The sequence below is a fragment of the Chiloscyllium plagiosum genome, unplaced genomic scaffold (assembly GCF_037043375.1).
Source record: "Chiloscyllium plagiosum isolate Xiang-an unplaced genomic scaffold, Cpla_swu_hap1 HiC_scaffold_3, whole genome shotgun sequence".
Classification (NCBI taxonomy): Eukaryota; Metazoa; Chordata; class Chondrichthyes; order Orectolobiformes; family Hemiscylliidae; genus Chiloscyllium; species Chiloscyllium plagiosum.
Genome location: NW_028270141.1, coordinates 1,517,836 through 1,536,416, shown reverse-complemented (window position 1 = coordinate 1,536,416; position 18,581 = coordinate 1,517,836). Strand labels below are relative to the sequence as shown.

Below are 18,581 nucleotides of genomic sequence, written 5' to 3'. Positions count from 1 at the left end.
GGCTTATACCAGGTAAGGAGGGACTGCTCACTGGGCTTATACCAGGTAAGGAGGGACTGCTCACTGGGCTGATACCAGGTAAGGAGGGACTGCTCACTGGGCTGATACCAGGTAAGGACGGACTGCTCACTGGGCTTATACCAGGTAAGGACAGACTGTTCACTGGGCTTATACCAGGTAAGGAGGGACTGTTCACTGGGTTTATACCTGGTAAGGAGGGACTGTTCACTGGGCTTATACCAGGAATGGAGGGACTGTTCACTGGGCTTATACCAGGTAAGGAGGGACTGCTCACTGGGCTGATACCAGGTAAGGACGGACTGCTCACTGGGCTGATACCAGGTAAGGACGGACTGCTCACTGGGCTGATACCAGGTAAGGAGGGACTGCTCACTGGGCTGATACCAGGTAAGGACGGATTGCTCACTAGGCTTATACCAGGTAAGGAGGGACTGCTCACTGGGCTGATACCAGGAATGGAGGGACTGCTCACTGGGCTGATACCAGGTATGGAGTGACTGCTCACTGGGCTGATACCAGGTAAGGAGGGACTGTTCACTGGGCTTATACCAGGTAAGGAGGGACTGTTCACTGGGCTGATACCAGGTAAGGAGGGACTGCTCACTGGGCTGATACCAGGTAAGGAGGGACTGCTCACTGGGCTTATACCAGGTAAGGAGGGACTATTCACTGGGCTGATACCAGGAATGGAGGGACTGTTCACTGGGCTGATACCAGGTAAGGAGGGACTGTTCACTGGGCTGATACCAGGTAAGGAGGGACTGTTCACTGGGCTTATACCAGGTAAGGACGGACTGCTCACTGGGCTGATACCAGGAATGGAGGGACTGTTCACTGGGCTTATATCAGGTAAGGAGGGACTGCTCACTGGGCTGATACCAGGTAAGGAGGGACTGTTCACTGGGCTTATACCAGGTAAGGATGGACTGTTCACTGGGCTTATACCAGGTAAGGAGGGACTGTTCACTGGGCTGATACCAGGTAAGGAGTGACTGCTCACTGGGCTGATACCAGGTAAGGAGGGACTGTGCACTGGGCTGATACCAGGTAATGAGGGAATGCTCACTGGGCTTATACCAGGTAAGGAGGGACTGCTCACTGGGCTGATACCAGGTAAGGAGGGACTGTTCACTGGGCTTATACCAGGTAAGGAGTGACTGTTCACTGGGCTTATACCAGGTAATGAGGGACTGCTCACTGGGCGTATACCAAGTAAGGAGGGACTGCTCACTGGGCTGATACCAGGTACGGAGGGACTGTCTTATGAGGAGAGCTTGAGGATGTTGGGTCTGTAGTTGTTGAAGTTGAGAAAAATGACAGGTGACCTTATTGGAAACATACAAGATTCTTAGGGGACTTGACAAGTTAGATCTGGAAAAGGTGTTGCAAATAGCTGGTGAGTCTAGAGCAAAACAGAATAATCTCAGGACAAAGATTGGTCTTTTATGGCAGAGATGAGGTAGAATTTCTTCTCTCAAAGCGAAGTAAATCTTAGGAATTGGTTATCACGGGGGGCTGAAAAGGCTGGGTCATTCAGTATTAATTCGCTATCATAGAGGGCTGAAGAGGCTGGGTCATTCAGTATTAATTCGCTATCATAGAGGGCTGAAGAGGCTGGGTCATTCAGTATTAATTCGCTATCATAGAGGGCTGAAGAGGCTGGGTCATTAAGTGTATTCAAGGATGAATCAGGAAGGGAATTGACAGCTATGGGTAGAGGGGGGGAAGTAGAGTTGAGGATTATCAGATTAGCTACGTTCTCATTGAATAGTGGGGTGGACTTGAGGGGCTGAATGGCCTACTTCTGCTCTTTTGTGGTCTGGTTCATTTCTCACACCACTTCTTTCCAAGTTGACACCTCTCTCATAACTTAACCTTCAACTTGTCAAACTCCTGTTTGCTATTCTCGTCTGAACTATAGCTGAAAATGTGTTGCTGGAAAAGCGCAGCAGGTCTGGCAGCATCCAGGGAGCAAGCGAATCGACGTTTCGGGCATGAGCCCTTCTTCCTGAAGGGCTTAGCCTGCTTGGCACACTCTCCTCATTCCTGAAGAAGGGCTCATGCCCGAAATGTCGATTCTCCTGCTCCTTGGATGCTGCCTGATCTGCTGCGCTTTTCCAGCAACACATTTTCAGCTCTGATCTCCAGCATCTGCAGACCTCACTTTCTCCTGGTCTGAACTGTAATCAACATTTAAGTTATATGAAGACTATTTTTATCATTCTGTACTTTGTATTCTGTTTGTAAATATATGGCTCTGAGGGTGGAAATGAAATAGAAGGAAAATAGAGATGTTGAAAATGATAAATGAACACGCACTTTACTAAAAAATGGCTGTTGCTCAAATGTTAATACACTTGTGCCTTAATTGTCCCTACAATATACGCTATTTCATCATTCACTAGCCTCGTGTTACAATTATTATTTGCTCATTCAAACATTTAACAAACTCTGCAGGCCAAGGTTATAATTTTTGCAGGTTTTCAATCCAGCTGAATAATTCTATTAATTTCATGTTTAAAATCTTCAGATAAAGAATTTTCTCAGTAGTCGTTGAAAATCCTATTCAATCATTCCCATTGCTCAGCCTTCCCCCATAACCTTAGCTGCTTCATCAAAGAATTCCAGCAGTTTATTGAACCAGAACTGCATGTTTCTAAATTCAAGCGGACCCTTGCGGTCACTGGGATCTTTGCATGAACCTTAATAGCACCCCGTAAAATGAGTTTCCCCAGCATTGATGTTAGTCTAAACTATGTAAAATTCTCCAATTCTTTATTCCTTCTTTTTTGACAACCATTCCATCTTGTGCCCTTGAGCAGAATATCTTGGAAATTACTTTTTTGATGTTATTGACAAAACAAGATAGAACATAGAACAATACAGCACAGAACAGGCCCTTCGGCCCACGATGTTGTGCCGAACATTTGTCCTAGCTTAAGCACCCATCCATGTACCTATCCAATTGCCGCTTAAAGGTCACCAAAAATTCTGACTCTACCACTCCCACAGGCAGCGCATTCCATGCCCCCACCACTCTCTGGGTAAAGAACCCACCCCGACATCTCCCCTATACCTTCCACCCTTCACCTTAAATTTATGTCCCCTTGCAACACTCTGTTGCACCCGGGGGAAAAGTTTCTGACTGTCTACTCTATCTATTCCTCTGATCATCTTATAAACCTCTATCAAGTCACCCCTCATCCTTCGCCGTTCCAACGAGTAAAGGCCTAGCACTCTCAACCTATCCTCGTACGACCTATTCTCCATTCCAGGCAACATCCTGGTAAATCTTCTCTGCACCCTCTCCAAAGCTTCCACATCTTTCCTAAAGTGAGGCGACCAGAACTGCACACAGTACTCCAAATGTGGCCTAACCAAAGTCCTGTACAGTTGCAACATCACTTCACGACTCTTGAATTCTTGAACTCTTGCACTTTGGCAAAAAGAATAAAAGCATAGACTACTTTCTAAATGGTGAGAAAATTAATAAAGCCAAAGCACAAAGGGATCTGGGAGTGCTAGTTGAGGATTCTCTAAAGGTAAACATGCAGGTTGAGTCCGTGATTAAGAAAGCGAATGCAATGTTGTCTCTTATCTCAAGAGGGTTGGAATATAAAAGCAGAGATGTACTACTAAGACTTTATAAAGCTCTGGTTAGGCCCCATTTAGAATACTGTGTCCAGTTTTGGTCCCCACACCTCAGGAAGGACATACTGGCACTGGAACGTGTCCAGCGGAGATTCACACGGATGATCCCTGGAATGGTAGGTCTAACGTATGAGGAACGGCTGAGGATACTGGGATTGTATTCGTTGGAGTTTAGAAGATTAAGGGGAGACTTAATAGAGACGTACAAAATAATACATGGCTTGGAAAAGGTGGATGCTAGGAAATTGTTTCCGTTAGACGAGGAGACTAGGACCCGTGGACACAGCCTTAGAATTAGAGGGGGTCATTTCAGAACAGAAATGCAGAGACATTTCTTCAGCCAGAGAGTGGTGGGCCTGTGGAATTTATTACCACGGAGTGCAGTGGAAGCCGGGACGCTAAATGTCTTCAAGGCCGAGATTGATAGATTCTTGTTGTCTAGAGGAATTAAGGACTACGGGGAGAACGCTGGTAAGTGGAGCTGAAATGCGCATCAGCCATGATTGAATGGCGGAGTGGACTCGATGGGCCGAATGGCCTTACTTCCACTTCTATGTCTTATGGTCTTATGGTCTTATGGAATTCAATCCCTCTGCTAATGAACGCTAATACACCATAGGCCTTCTTACAAGCTCTATACACCTGAGTGGCAACTTTCAAAGATCTATGAACATAGACCCCAAGATCCCTCTGTTCCTCCACCTCACTAAGAACCCTACCGTTAAACCTGTATTCTGCATTCTTATTTGTCTTTCCAAAATGGACAACCTCACACTTGGCAGAGTTGAACTCCATCTGCCACTCCTCAGCCCAGCTGATGTTTTGTATGACAGTATTCTGTTATTTAACACAGGCAGGACCAGTTTTATTTTAAACTGAGTCACTCCCTCTTAAAATACCCTGCAGAGGAAAATGTGCATTAATGTGTTAACTTCTTTGTCACCTCATGTTAATTTCTGAGTAAACCTATTTGTGGAATTGCTAAACAGAGTGTGTGTTCTCAACGTAGGAGATAAGGTGCTGCCTTTAATTATGACCCCCTGCGCCATCTCATCTGTGACATCACACCAATCATGTAAAGGCTCCTGATGGTATTGGAAACTATCCAAAGTAGGAATCTAATTGGGTAGGTGCAGTAATGCCCCTAGATTATTAATCCAGAGGCCTAAACTAATGTTCTGGGGTCGTGGATTTGAATCCCACCAAGTTAGATTCTGAATTAAAAATTAGTGTTGATTACAGGGGAAAAAAGCCTATCAGGTTCACTCATGTTCTTGAGTGAAAGAAATCTGGTTTACAACAGAAATTGCATCTCTTATTAAGCAGAAGAGAAAGGCTTATGTGTTGATGAGGCAAAATGGTTCGGATGAGACGATGGAGAGTTACAGATCAGCTAGGAAGGATTTAAAGAGAGAGTTAAGAAGAGCAAAGAGAGGACCATGAGCAGTCTTCAGCAAATAGAATAAAGGAGAACCCTAAAGTTTTTTATAGGTATGTGAGGAATAAAAGGATGACTAGGGTTGGAATAGGGCCAGTCAAAGACAGAAGTGGGAAGTTGTGCGTGGACCCTGTGTAATCAAGATGGATCACTCAGGAGCTAATGGCTAGGCCATTCAACATTAATCTGGGAAACTTGTATTGGTACCGGTGTTGGACTGGGGTGGACAAGGTCAGAAGTCACATGACACCAGGTTATCATCCAACAGGTTTATTTGAAATCACAATCTTTCGGAGTGCTGCTCTTTTGTCAGGTGAAATCTTTTAGAATATAAAACGAATTTAGAGAGGGGTCATGTGATAGAATATTTTGTGCTAAGTTTTAAACTTGCATTTTGACACAGAATGTATGTCATTCCAGAATAAGCAGCTCCTTCTATCTCTCAAAAATATCTAAGCAACATCAAAGCAGAGCATGCTCTACTAGAGTGGTAGTTTTCAGATACAACTCCAACTGCTTCAGCTGAAGAAAAGCATCTGTAGAGCCAAACACTGACTCTGTACCTCACCAGACACCTGACACCAACCCCCCACCCCAAAAACAGCCTCACCAGTGATCTCCTTGAGCCAAACACCCAACCTTCAAAGCCTACAATCCCACTGGGACACTTTAATCCCTTACCCATCAGCCACCCTCTCCACCCTCACTCATCTGGCCCCTGTCCCTGTCAGTGACCTGACATCATAACACCTACCTAGTTGGCACCCTAACACTCCATCTATTCACCATCTCATCCTCTCATCTGGCTAGCACCCCATTACCCCCAACTCATCGCTGCCATCCTACCCTCGAAGACCTGGCACACTGCACCCATAGACAGCCACCACTCTACCCCCTTATTTACCATCTCTCACTTGCAACTCCAATGACCTTTGACGCTTTCAATCATAAAATATGGCCAGTACTGCTTCCAAAGAGAGTTGTGATTTCACCACCAAGTACTCTGCAGGAACGGAGTGAATTGCTTCAAGTGGATCTGCATCGGAAAGCGGGATTCTGACACAGATCAGAAGTTTCGGGTCAAGAACTCAAAACAGTATGGTAACTTCTGACTTTGCCATAACGATCAGAACTCTAGAAGTTTGCTAAGGGAAATATATTTTACTAATCAACACCATTAGACCAGTTCCCCAGCAAACCGTGTAAAGATCACAATTAAAGGACAAGCAAAATAAGGAAATATAGAACATAGAACAATCCAGCGCAGAACAGGCCCTGTGGCCCTCGATGTTGCGCCGACCCATGAACTATTCTCAACTCATCCCCCTACACTATCCCATCATCATCCATGTGCTCATCCGAGGATTGTTTAAATCTCCCTAATGTGGCTGAGTTAACTACATTGGCAGGCAGGGCATTCCACGCCCTTACCACTCTCTGAGTAAAGAACCTGCCTCTGACATCTGTCTTAAATCTATAACCCCTCAATTTGTACTTATTTCCCCTCGTACAAGCTGACATCATCATCCTAGGAAAAGACTTTCACTGTTTACCCTATCTAATCCTCTGATCATCTTGTATGTCTCTATCAAATCCCCCCTTAGCGTTCTTCCTTCCAATGAGAACAGACCCAAGTCTCTCATCCTTTCCTCATAAGACGTTCCCTCCAGACCAGACAACATCCTGGTAAATCTCCTCTGCACCTTTTCCAATGCTTCCACATCCTTCCTGAAATATGGCAACCAGAACTGCACACAATATTCCAAGTGTGGCCGCACTAGCGTTTTGTATAGTTGCAGCATGATATTGCGGTTCCGGAACTCAATCTCTTGACCAATGAAATCTAACACACCGTATGCCTTCTTAACAGCACTATCTACCTGGGTGGCAACTTTCAGGGATCCATGTACATGGAATCCAAGATCCCTCTGCACATCCACACTACCACGAATCTTTCCATTGACCCAGTACTCTGCCTTCCTGTTATTCTTCTCAAAGTGCATCACCTCACATTTAGCTGCATTGAACTCCATTTGCCACCTCTCAGCCCAATTCTGCAGTTTATCCAAATCCCCTGTAACCTGTAACATTCTTCCAAACTGTCCACTACTCCACCGACTTTAGTGTCGTCTGCAAACTTACTAACCCATCCACCTATCCCTGCGTCTAAGTCATTTATAAAAATGACAAACAGCAGTGGTCCCAAAACAGATCTTTGTGCCATACTACGAGTAACCAGACTCCAGGCTGAATATTTTCCATCAGCCACCACTCACTGCCTTCTTTCAGAAAGCCAGTTTCTAATCCAAACTGCTAAATCACCCTCAATCCCATGCCTTGGCATTTTCTCTAACAGCCTACCATGTGGAACCTTATCAAAGGCTTTATTGAAGTCCATGTATACCACGTCAACTGCCCTACCCTCATCTACATGCTTGGTCACCTTCTCAAAAAACTCAACCATGTTGACTATCTGCAATCAAATTGTTGCTTGCCAGATGATTATAAATCTCATCTCTTATAATCCTTTCCAAAACCTTTCCGACAACAGAAGCAAGGCTCACTGGTCTATAATTACCTGGGTCATCTATACTGCCCTTCTTGAACAAGGGCACAACATTTGCAATCCTCTAGTCCTCTGACACTAAACCTGTAGACAATGATGACTCAAATATCAAAGCCAAAGGCTCTGCTATCTCATCCCTAGCTTCCCAGAGAATCCTCGGATACATCCCATCCGGCCCAGGGGACTTGTCTACTTTCACTCCTTCTAGAATTGATAACACCTGTTCATAGCTAACCTCGATCCTTTCTAGTCTAATATCTCGTACCTCATTCTTCTCCTCTACATACCCTCCTTTTCCTGAGTGAACACCGACGAGAAATTTTGTTTAGCACCTCTCCGATCTCCACAGGGTCCACGCACAACTTCCTACTTCTGTCTTTGACTGGCCCTATTCCTACCCTAGTCATCCTTTTATTCCTCACATACCTATAAAAAACTTTAGGGTTCTCCTTTATTCTATTTGCTAAAGACTGCTCATGGTCCTCTCTTTGCTCTTCTTAACTCTCTCTTTAAATCCTTCCTAGCTGATCTGTAACTCTCCATCGCCTCATCCGAACCATTTTGCCTCATCAACATATAAGCCTTTCTCTTCTGCTTAATAAGAGATGCAATTTCTGTTGTAAACCACGGTTCACTTCCTCCCTGCCTGACAGGAACCTATCCATCAAGGACACGCAATATCTGTTCCTTAAACCAGCTCTACATTTCCATTGTCTGTATCCCCTGCATTTTCCTACCCCATTCTATCCATCCTAATTCTTGCCTAGTCGAATTATAATTGCCCTTGCCCCATCGATAACTCTTGACCTGTATCCCTTTCCATCGCTAAACTAAATGTAACTGAATGATGGTCGCTCTCTCCAAAGTGCTCACCTACAACTAAATCAAACACCTGGCCTGGTTCATTACCAAGCACCAGACCCAGTGTGGCCTCCCCTCTTGTCGGCCCTTCGACATACTGTGTCAGGAAACTCTCCTGCACACATTGGACAAAAACTGATCCATCCGACGTATTAGAATTATAGCATTTCCAGTCAGTGTTGGGGAAGTTAAAGTCCCCCATAATGACCACTCTGTTCCTTCACTCCTGCCCAGAATAATGTTGCTAATCCTCTCTTCCATCTCCCTGGAACTCTGCGGAGGCCAAAAAAAAACTCCAAGCAGTGTGACCTCTCCTCTCCCATTTCTAACCTCAGCCCACACTACCTCAGTAGACGGGTCCTCCTCAAAATTTCTCTCAGCCACCGTTATACTATCCTTGACTAACAAGGCCACACCTCCCCCTCTTTTACCAACGTCCCTGATCTTAATGAAAGATTTATACCCTGGAACCTGCAACATCCATTCCTCACCCTGCTCTATCCATGTCTCTGAAATGGCCACAACATCGAAGACCCAGGTACCTATCCATGCTGCAAGCTCACCTTCCTTATTTCGGATACTTCTGGCGTTGAAATAGACACAATTCAAACCAGCTTGCTGTCTGCCAGCACATTCCTGTGACCCTGAAATCTTGTCCCTGTCCTCCCTACTCTCATCCTCCTGTGCACTGCAGCTACACCTCCGGTTCCCATCCCCCTGCTGAGCTAGTTTAAAACCATCCGAATAGCACCAGCATATTTCCTCCCCAGGATATTAGTATCACTCTGGTTCAATGAAGACCATCCTGTTTGTAGAGGTCCCACCTTCCCCAGAATGAGCCCCAATTATCCAAATACCTGAAACCCTCCCTCCTGCACCATCCCTGCAGCCACATGTTCAGCTGATATCTCTCCCTATTCCTTGACTCGCTATCAGGTGGCACAGATAACAAACCAGAGATAACAACTCTGTTTGTTTTAGCTCTCAGCTTCCACCCTGGCTCCCTGAAATCCTGCCTTACATCCCTATCCCTCTTTCTACCTATGTCGTTGGTACCTACATGGACCACGACTTGGGGCTGGTCACCCTCTCCCTTCAGGACCCCAAAGGTACGATCCGAGACATCACGGACCCTGGCACCTGGGAGGCAACACACCAACGGCGAGTCTCGTGCGTTCCCAACAAACCTTCTATCTGACCCTCTAACTATTGTGTCCCCAATGACTAACACTCTCCTCCTTTCCCTCTTTCCCTTCTGTGCAACAGGGACAGGCTCTGTGCCAGAGACCTGCACCATACTGCATGGCCCTGGCAAGTTGTCCCCCACAAGTGTATCCAAAACGGTATACATGTTTTTCAGGGGAACGACCAAGGGGATCCCTCCACTGACTGTTTTTTCCCCCTTTGAACAGTTACCCAGCTTTCTTCATGCCTCGGAGTAACTACTTCCCTGTAACTCCTATCTATCACAGCCTCTGCCTCCCGAATGGTCCAAAGTTCATCCAGCTCACGCTCCAGTTCCCTAACACGGTCTTGGAGGAGCGAGAGTTGAGTGCACTTCCTGTAGATGTACTTGGATGGGACACCAATGGCGTCCCTGACCTCAAACATCCTTCAGGAGGGACATTGCTCTCCCTGCACTGCCATCCCTGCTAGTCCCCTAGTCACAAAGTAAAAAAGAGTCGCTTACTTGATATGTCCCTGGTCTTTAAGGTTAGAGGAGATGGTTGGGTGGGAGGCCCTACAAAGGTCGGGTCTCGGGTTGAGAAAACACTGACTTATATAGCAGGATCGAAATAAAAATAAGAAGCCCCTCCTTTCCCAGAAACCTCTGCTCTCTGACTTCAAATATAAAAGCTCAAATCAGTGACTCACTGCTCCCGGCAGGCCCCTGGTGCAAGCTCCCACCCTTCGAGTCGCTGCTGCCGCTGGAAAATTATAGTTGGATAGCAACTTGTTGTATATTGCATTGCTTTACATAGTGCAGAGTTTCTACTTATCTAAGTGCAGCATTTAAGATATTCCAATTAACACAGTTAAATTTCCTATCACATCTGACTAATATTCAACTGCAGTTGCGAAAACAGACACAAATTGTCTGAATATCACAGTTCAACGTTTGGAAATTACATACAAATACCTGATAGAAACGCTGACCTCTTGATCATAACAGAAAGCTATAACACACAGGATGCACAAAATACTTTCAACACAATGGGAAGAGAATCTAAGTCACAGCATAAAATATGAATCCAATATTGCAGCAGTTAGCAATACAGGTGCAAATGATTTAGCACTATCATGAACAGATAGTGGCTGAATGGTTGGTGACAAAAGCTCTAGATCTCTGGGGGAACATTCAAAATAAAAACTGCTTGCAGCAAGAATTGATATTGGGGTTACTGTGCCTTGTGATGATACTGTGGCATTTTGTCATGGTTCTTTTATGAAGAGAGGTTGTAGAGCAGTCTGGTCCAAGCCAACAAAGTAAACAGTTTGTGAGGCTTGTGTTGTTTTTTTTTAAGTTGGAACAATAGAAGCAGCATGAATAGGCTGGAGTCAGGTTCCCAGAGAGCCAGGTTTTTAGTTTAGCTTTCAGTAATCATTAGACTTTCGAAATAGCCATATATCTCACCCCACTACAGCAAAATGCTTGAATTCCCTCTCTCTCTCCGCCAGCATATTCTCTTGAGGCTTTTCCCTCCTGGACTGGAGAAATGTTGTATCTATTTTACTGAATTTGCCTTTGCCAAGGGTTTGTTGATGGGATGTTACTATCTTTGAACAGCTGCTGTTTAGTAGTTAAAAAATCTATTATTATGTTAAGTTTTCCAATAGAGTTAAAGTTAGACCGATCCTCTTTCACTTGTTTGTATCTTAACTGTAGAGCAAGTGTGTTTTGCTTAAAGCTGAACAGTGTAATCAATCAAATTACATCTGGAACACAGCACCTTCCACTTGCCTTTAAATAAGAAACGGTTAGAGACTGGGCTACCTCCTTGATGTATTTGAAAGGGTTTGGTCTTGTCCATAATAATCTTTTATAGTTTTTAATACCAACTTAAACAGTATAACTTTACTCAAGATATCTAAACTGGGATATGGGATGTGGTTTATGATATTGTCCAGTTATAATGTAAGACAATCCAAACAGAGGAAGACAGGCCAGGCTGTGGACAGAAGGTAGGAACATGAAGTTCAAGATAACTGAATGAGAATTCATAGGAATTGTGTTTATTCATTCATGGGATGTGGGTGTCACTGGTCAGGTCAACATTCATTACCCATCCCTAATTGCCTAGAGGGAAGATTTGACAGATAATGTATGAAATGGTAACTGTAGCAAAGAAGAAGAGACTAAACAATTTAATAATTAGGTCAATCAAACTGTACAATGAATAAAATGCTGATATGTAGATTGAAGAGTATAAGGGGTAATGTTAGCTTTGTAGCTAGCTTTGATGCGTTGTGGAAACATAGAAAATCGGTACAGGGTAGGCCTTTCGGCCCGTTGAGCCGGCCCCACCATTCAATATGATCATGGCTGACCATGCAATCGCAGTGTCCCACTCACGCCTCTCTCCATATTGCTTCATCCCTTTAGCCGCAAGGGCCATGTCCAGCCTCTCTTGAATCTAAATAATGAACTGGCCCCAACAGTTTCCTTTGGGAGAGAGTTCCACAGGTCTACCACCCTCTGAGTGAAGACATTCTTCCATCTCAGTTCTGAATGGCTTACCTCTTATTTTTCGACTGTGACCCCTTGTTGTGGACTTCCTCAACATCAGGAACATCCTTCCTGCTTTTAGCCTGTCAATTCCCATTAGGATTTTACATGTTTCTGAATTCCAGTAAGTACAAAGCGCAGTTGATCCAGTCTTGCCTCATATATCAGTTCTGCCATCCCGGGAATCAGTCTGGTGAAACTTTGCTGTGCTCCCTCAATAGTGAGAATGTCCTTCCTCAGACTAGGAGACCAAAACTGCCCACAATTTAATACATTAAATAATATTTAGTTTTAATCTCAGTATTGCAGGAAAGATGTACACTTGCTTGTGGTGTACACAGTGACATGCTCAGGTCAAATAGCAATTTTTAATTCTCAAATAAGAGCAACATACTGCAGGTGTAGGAAATCTGAAACAAAAACAGAGAATTCTGGAGAATCTCAGCAGGTCTGGCAGCATCTGTGGAGAGAGAAGGAGAGTCATATTGGTCTTGAACTGTTAACTCTGTTTCTCCCTGCACAAATACTTCCACATCTGATGGGTTTTACAATAATTTTTAATTCCTCAACTGACTTCATATCTTGAATTTTTCAATAAAAAGGTTTTTAACCAAAACAATCATGTTAAATTACAAAAGGCTATCAATCCACATGACTCTGTAATCCACATTCAACTCAACTGGGCTGGAGACACCATCTATGAAGACCCCATTAAAGCCAATAATCGTTTGAAGATGTTGAAACAATATTCCTCCTGCCTTAGCAAAAGTGAAGCTTCACAGAATTCGAGCAGGGAAGAGTGAGCCATGCAGTCGACTAAAAGGCTGGGACCTTGTTTAAGATGACTGTACGGATGTGAGCTCATGAAAGCCACCTCTTAGAAAGTACAGTACAATGGAGTTTTGAACTCCTGATGACAGTTAGAAAGAAGCCATGTGATCAAAGAACTTTGTCATTGTTGACCGAGGAAATATTTTAGGAAAGGTGAAGCTGCTGCTCTCTATCTCCATCCAAAATGGCACCCTGTTTGTTGAGCTTGATTGTGTCTATGTTCCTGCAACACTTTTAAAATGAAGACAACAGTTTTCACCGAAGGAGGTGGAGACACCAGGCTACAACCTTACACAGTCAACTGAGAATGAAATAACCACAGCCAGCTACAAGCCAGCTCCAACCAGGAAACTCTGACTTAGTTGATTCTGATTACTGAACTTCAATTTGACCAAAGTCAACCTGCTGTTCTCAGTGATGTGTGTTTGTGCATGTTTAGTTCAAATGTGCTTGTGTCTGTGCACGAGATGAAGTCAAGATCTATTTTTACCAATTCAATACATTTGCATACTTACTATTTCTATAGCACAATAAAATTCATCTCTGACTAGATTAGTTCAAAGAAACCTGCCTGGTTAAATCTTTACACATTTCCGTATCTAGTCAAGTACAGACTGAACTGGAATCCATCACCTTTTTTGAATTCTAAACCTCCGTTGGAACCAAACCAGGAGTGAGAAAAACCGGGAATAACCATTTGCCTCCTCATATCTTAACAGTCCGTACAGAACAGGACAACAAGGCTGATAACTGGAGTTTGAGGGTGATGTCAGTGGAACTTTACCCAGTAAAAATGAGGAGCATTGAGATCGTTACAATTTACAGAGAATGTGAATTTAATAAAGTTCTTCTATGAGCCACACAGCACAAAGACTAGGGCACTTGAACATTGAGAATATTGAAAAGAAATAAGAAACCTAGATTACAGTTTAATTACTAAGCAGCTGACAGAATTGTGGGCCAGATTAATGAGAGAGCAGGAGCCGAGGAAAACAGTTCCTGTTAAAAAGGCGGTAAGAATTCCAATCCTGGGATGGGAGATGTGGCTATTCATTTGGTAATCACAACTAAACATCAAACGTGGCAGATTTGGAAGGAGAATGTAGATAGACAAATATTTTTCTCTGCACAAAATGTTGCTATTATCGAGGGTAATTCAACAATTCTTCCATTCTCCACCTGCTTGAATATAGATTTTGCATTTTTATAGCACCCTGTCAAATAAATAAACCATATAAAACATTTCAGCAGTTGATTGTCCAGTACTTCTAGCTTGGAAGAAGAGTTCATTGAAAATACCACACAGATGATGTTCATTGCACAATGACTGTTCACTTACATGAATAAATCCAGCTCTGTTCATATCGTGCAGCACTCATTATGATATAAGAAGATGCAGCTTAATGGCGTATCATTCTGAAACAAGTGTGTTATACATCAGGAAAGAAAGCAAAATACTGCAGATGCTGTAAATCTGAAATAAAAACAGAAAAGGCAGGAAAGACTCAGCAGGCCAAGTAGCATCTGTGGATTTTGTGTTAACAATTCTGGTCATTGACCTGTCATCAGAACTGGGAGATGTTTGCAAGTGAGCAGTTTATATGGAGGAACAGAAGCAGGAAAATGGTACCAAAGAAAATAAATGATCTGTTTTTGGATGGAGGGCAGGAGATGATTAAATAACAGAAATACTAATGATTGACAAAAGGAAGCAATAATTAAATAACTAAAAATATGCATCTAAGGTGCAGAGGATGTGTAAATCATTGTAGCAGTATAGCACGCTAGAGGGTACATGGGAAATCAGGTAAGATGGAAAAAAACTACACTGGCCAGGGAGTATGATGGAGAAGAAAGGTCACATCAGGACAACTAACCATCCCACCCATTCATTATGAAGGGATCCCACATCAACAATTGTACTGCAAAGTTTGCACAACACTTTTTCCTCTTGTGATTATGATACAAGACATTCATATTAAGCTAGTTTGAGTGCTCTAATAAGCTTGTTTAATTTTGTCATTAGCAGCAAAAATTGTTTGGCTTAGTCTCACACATCTCATTCTTTTGCCATTCAGGTCTCAAGACTTATAAACTGCTGCAACCTTTTGTTGGGACCAGTAAGAGTGAAGAGCTGTTGGAGCAGGAACATGGCTGCTGTAACTTCATCAGGGTTTGACAGCAGCATTGCTGCCTTCGATCTGATTATTCCAGCATTAAAGCTTGCTACCCTACAGTAGGTCTCAACTCCCACTTTGGGAACGCCATAAGATATAGGAGCAAGATTAGGCTTTTTGGCCCAACAAGACTCCTTCACCATTCCATCATGGCTGATACATTTCTCAACCCCAATTTCCTGCCTTCTCCCCGTAACCCTTGATCCCTTATTAATCAAGAACCTATCTCTATCTCTATCTTAAATACACTCAATGACCTGGCCTCCGCAGCCCTCTGCAGCAATGAGTTCCACAGATTCACCGCCCTCTGGCTGAAGGAATTCCTCCTCATCTCAGTTCTAAAGGGTCATCCCTTCACCCTGGGGTTGTCTTGAACAGGGTGCATTTTATTGCTTTTTTCATTTCAGACTGTGGGCTGAAGTTTTTCAATGACAGAGATGAGGTTAATAGGAATAGATTCAAATTGCAGACACATGGTTCACTTGGGCAGCTGCCTGTATAAAACAGCAGTGTCCTGCAGTCATGTCTGTTTTTTTTTACCAGCTGGGAGTGAAAAACACTACATGTGCACATTAGACCGAGCTGGTGCAGGTGTGGACTATGAGGAGCTGCCTGGGCAAATAAAGAACCCTATTGGACTGAGCACGAGAAATCTTTGGAAAGGGGATGGGGTTCAGTTGCCCTTTGGGAGAGGCAATGTATAATTTGAGATTGTCAAAAGTAGCCACAATTATGTGAAGAAAGTGTTTAATCTCTTTGGAACCGTGAAGAGAGCTATAAAAACATTGTGGTCTTAGGGAACTGTAAATCGAGATCATGCAAAATACTCTTTCAAAGAGTCTAGAGTGTTGAAATCGGTGCCTGCCACTTTGACATTTTATTACTTGATTGCTGCTGCATGACCGATTTCAAAACCATTCTTTATCACAGTGGGTTGCCTGCCATTTCAAAGTTTGATTGACAGTCCCAAGTGGTTATTAACTGTTTGAAGTGAAACCATGAATTCCACTGCATGTTTTTATAAGGGATTAAAGGAAGTTAATTGGATTGGATGAGTTAAGAACTTTATCTTACTTCATCGCAGCATGGATCCTGACGTTAGCCCAGGATGGATAGTAGATGAGTTTGTACTATAGGTGTAAGAGAAAAAAGATGATGGGTGGGGGGTAATGAAATGGCAATGGGCTATAAAGGACTGTGTCGTTGGATGGAGGAGCCTGAGGTTGCATGGATGAGCATTGGGAGTAGCAGGTGAAGGGCATCTGACAGGTGATGGATAAACAGCGGTTTTGTTATGGGATTCATACATGGCCGGACTGGGCATTTTGCCTCCACTCTGTTCTCAGGATTGCTGACCATGACTCCCTGAGAACCCAGACTCATGAAAAGAAAATCCAGAATTCCAGAACACTTTCTCCAAGGTCAGGTGTTTGGAGCTGGGAATTCTACATTCCTGATGTGGTCCTGATGTGGTCCTGATGTGCGAGTGAAAATCCAGCCCTGTGATGCTCTACCCAACCACCTTGTCCAATGTCTATAAGTTTAAGTGCTGGTCCTTACAGTAGAAACAAAATGTGGCTGTCACTATAAGGCTTTCCACCAAACAAACCAGGAAAAACAAAGCAATGGAATAGACTGAAAATGGCAACCTGTTAAAAAAAGTATTAAAATATAACCAAATGGATACCACTGTTGAGAAAATGCAGTACTTAATTTTACAGCTATGAGATTATTACCAGGAATAGCCAAAGCAAATGAAGTCAGCAATGTAACATCACTTTTCAAGAAGGGAGGGAGGGAGAGAGGAATTAAGAAACTACAGACTCTTTGGCTCAACATCAATCATTGGAAAAATGTTGGAGTTATTATTAAGGAAGTCCTAACAACAAAGTTGATAAAATATACGAACAGAACAAAGCACCATGTTTTCAGAAAATAAAATTAAGTTTGACAAATTTATTAAAGCTGTTTTTAAGGATGTAACCGTTCTGATATTGGTTTATTTACTTGAAAACTGATTAACATAACAGTGAATATGTAAATAGCATAGTAAAACTCATGACAGGAAATGATGCATGTCGTTGGAGCAATGTCAATCAGCAGGTGCTATGTGTTTGGAAGCACTCTCCCAAATCTTGTTGTTCTTCAAGAAAGAACTCTCAATTTAATTTATTAATCATTGTTACCATTTTTGCTATGTTTATGTCACGGCCAATAACATATAAGCCAGTGGTAGGTATTGGGAAATTGGTGGTGTAATACATTTCAAAAACGCATGTGATAAGGTGCCACATGTAAGGCTAGTGCACAAGATAAGGGCCAGTGAACTGTGGCTGGTGTATTCACATGCATACAGGATTAGTTAATAAACAGGAGGCATAAAATAGGAATGAATAGGGCATTTTCAAGTTGGCAGGCTCTGAATCTTGGAGATCGTCAAGAACCAATGCTGGGGCCTAAACTCTCTGCAATCTGCATTAATGCTATAGATAAAGTGACAGAAGTAATGGATCTAATTTTGTTGACGATACAAAGCTAAGTGAAAAGCTAAGCTGTGGGAAGAACATAAAGAGACTACAGAATTAAAGGCAAGTTAAATGACTGGTCAACATGGCAGTAAATGCAGCATAATGCAAGGAGGTGTGAGGCTATTCACTTCAGCTGTAATAGAATCAAACAGTATTATTCACAAAGAAGGAGGCCATTACAATCTGATTAAGCAATTATTTTCACTGCATGGGGGTACTGGCACAATGGGAGGGATATCATAATTCAATATCTGCACCTACATCAAGAGAGATACAGCAAGACAGAGGGACATGGTAGATAGAATCATAGAATTTTACAGGAGAGGAGGCCATTCGACCCATCATGTCTGCACCAGCTCCTAAAAGAGCTACCCGGCTAGTCCTATTCTCCAGCACTATCTCGATCACCCTCTAAATTCATCACTTTCAAATAATCACCCAGCTCTGTTTTGAGACCTCCAATGGAATCTGCCTCCCCCCCTCTCCCAGGCAGTGCATTCCAGATCCTAACAACTCTCTGAGTAAAGAGGTTTCTCCTCATCTCACTCTTAGCCCTCTCACTGACAATCTTGAAGTTGTGACCCCTAGTTACTGACATACCAGCTAATGGAAGCAGAGACTCCTCCTTTATCCTGCTAAAATTGTTCATAATTTTGAATACCTCAATAAGGTCACCTCTTAATCTTCTCTGCTTCAAGGGGAATTAGCCCAATCTCTCTAATCTCTCCTGGAGTCTAAAATTCCTCATTCCTGGTATGATTCTAGTAAATCTCCTTTGCAG

The 18,581-nt window shown here is 43.2% G+C and overlaps 1 protein-coding gene across 2 annotated transcripts in view; it reads right to left on the bottom strand.

Annotated features, from left to right (window-relative positions):
• asxl2 (ASXL transcriptional regulator 2) overlaps positions 1–18,581 on the bottom strand; it is a 342,366-nt gene that overhangs the window by 268,387 nt on the left and 55,398 nt on the right. The window contains exon 2 of one of the 2 annotated variants that reach the window (XM_087976921.1): positions 14,435–14,569. The exons of the other annotated variant lie outside the window; for it this stretch is intronic. Within the exon in view, the coding sequence (XP_087833047.1) occupies positions 14,435–14,458 (24 nt within the window). The 5' untranslated portion in view covers positions 14,459–14,569. The remainder of the gene's footprint in view (positions 1–14,434; positions 14,570–18,581) is intronic. 2 annotated transcript variants of the gene reach the window in all.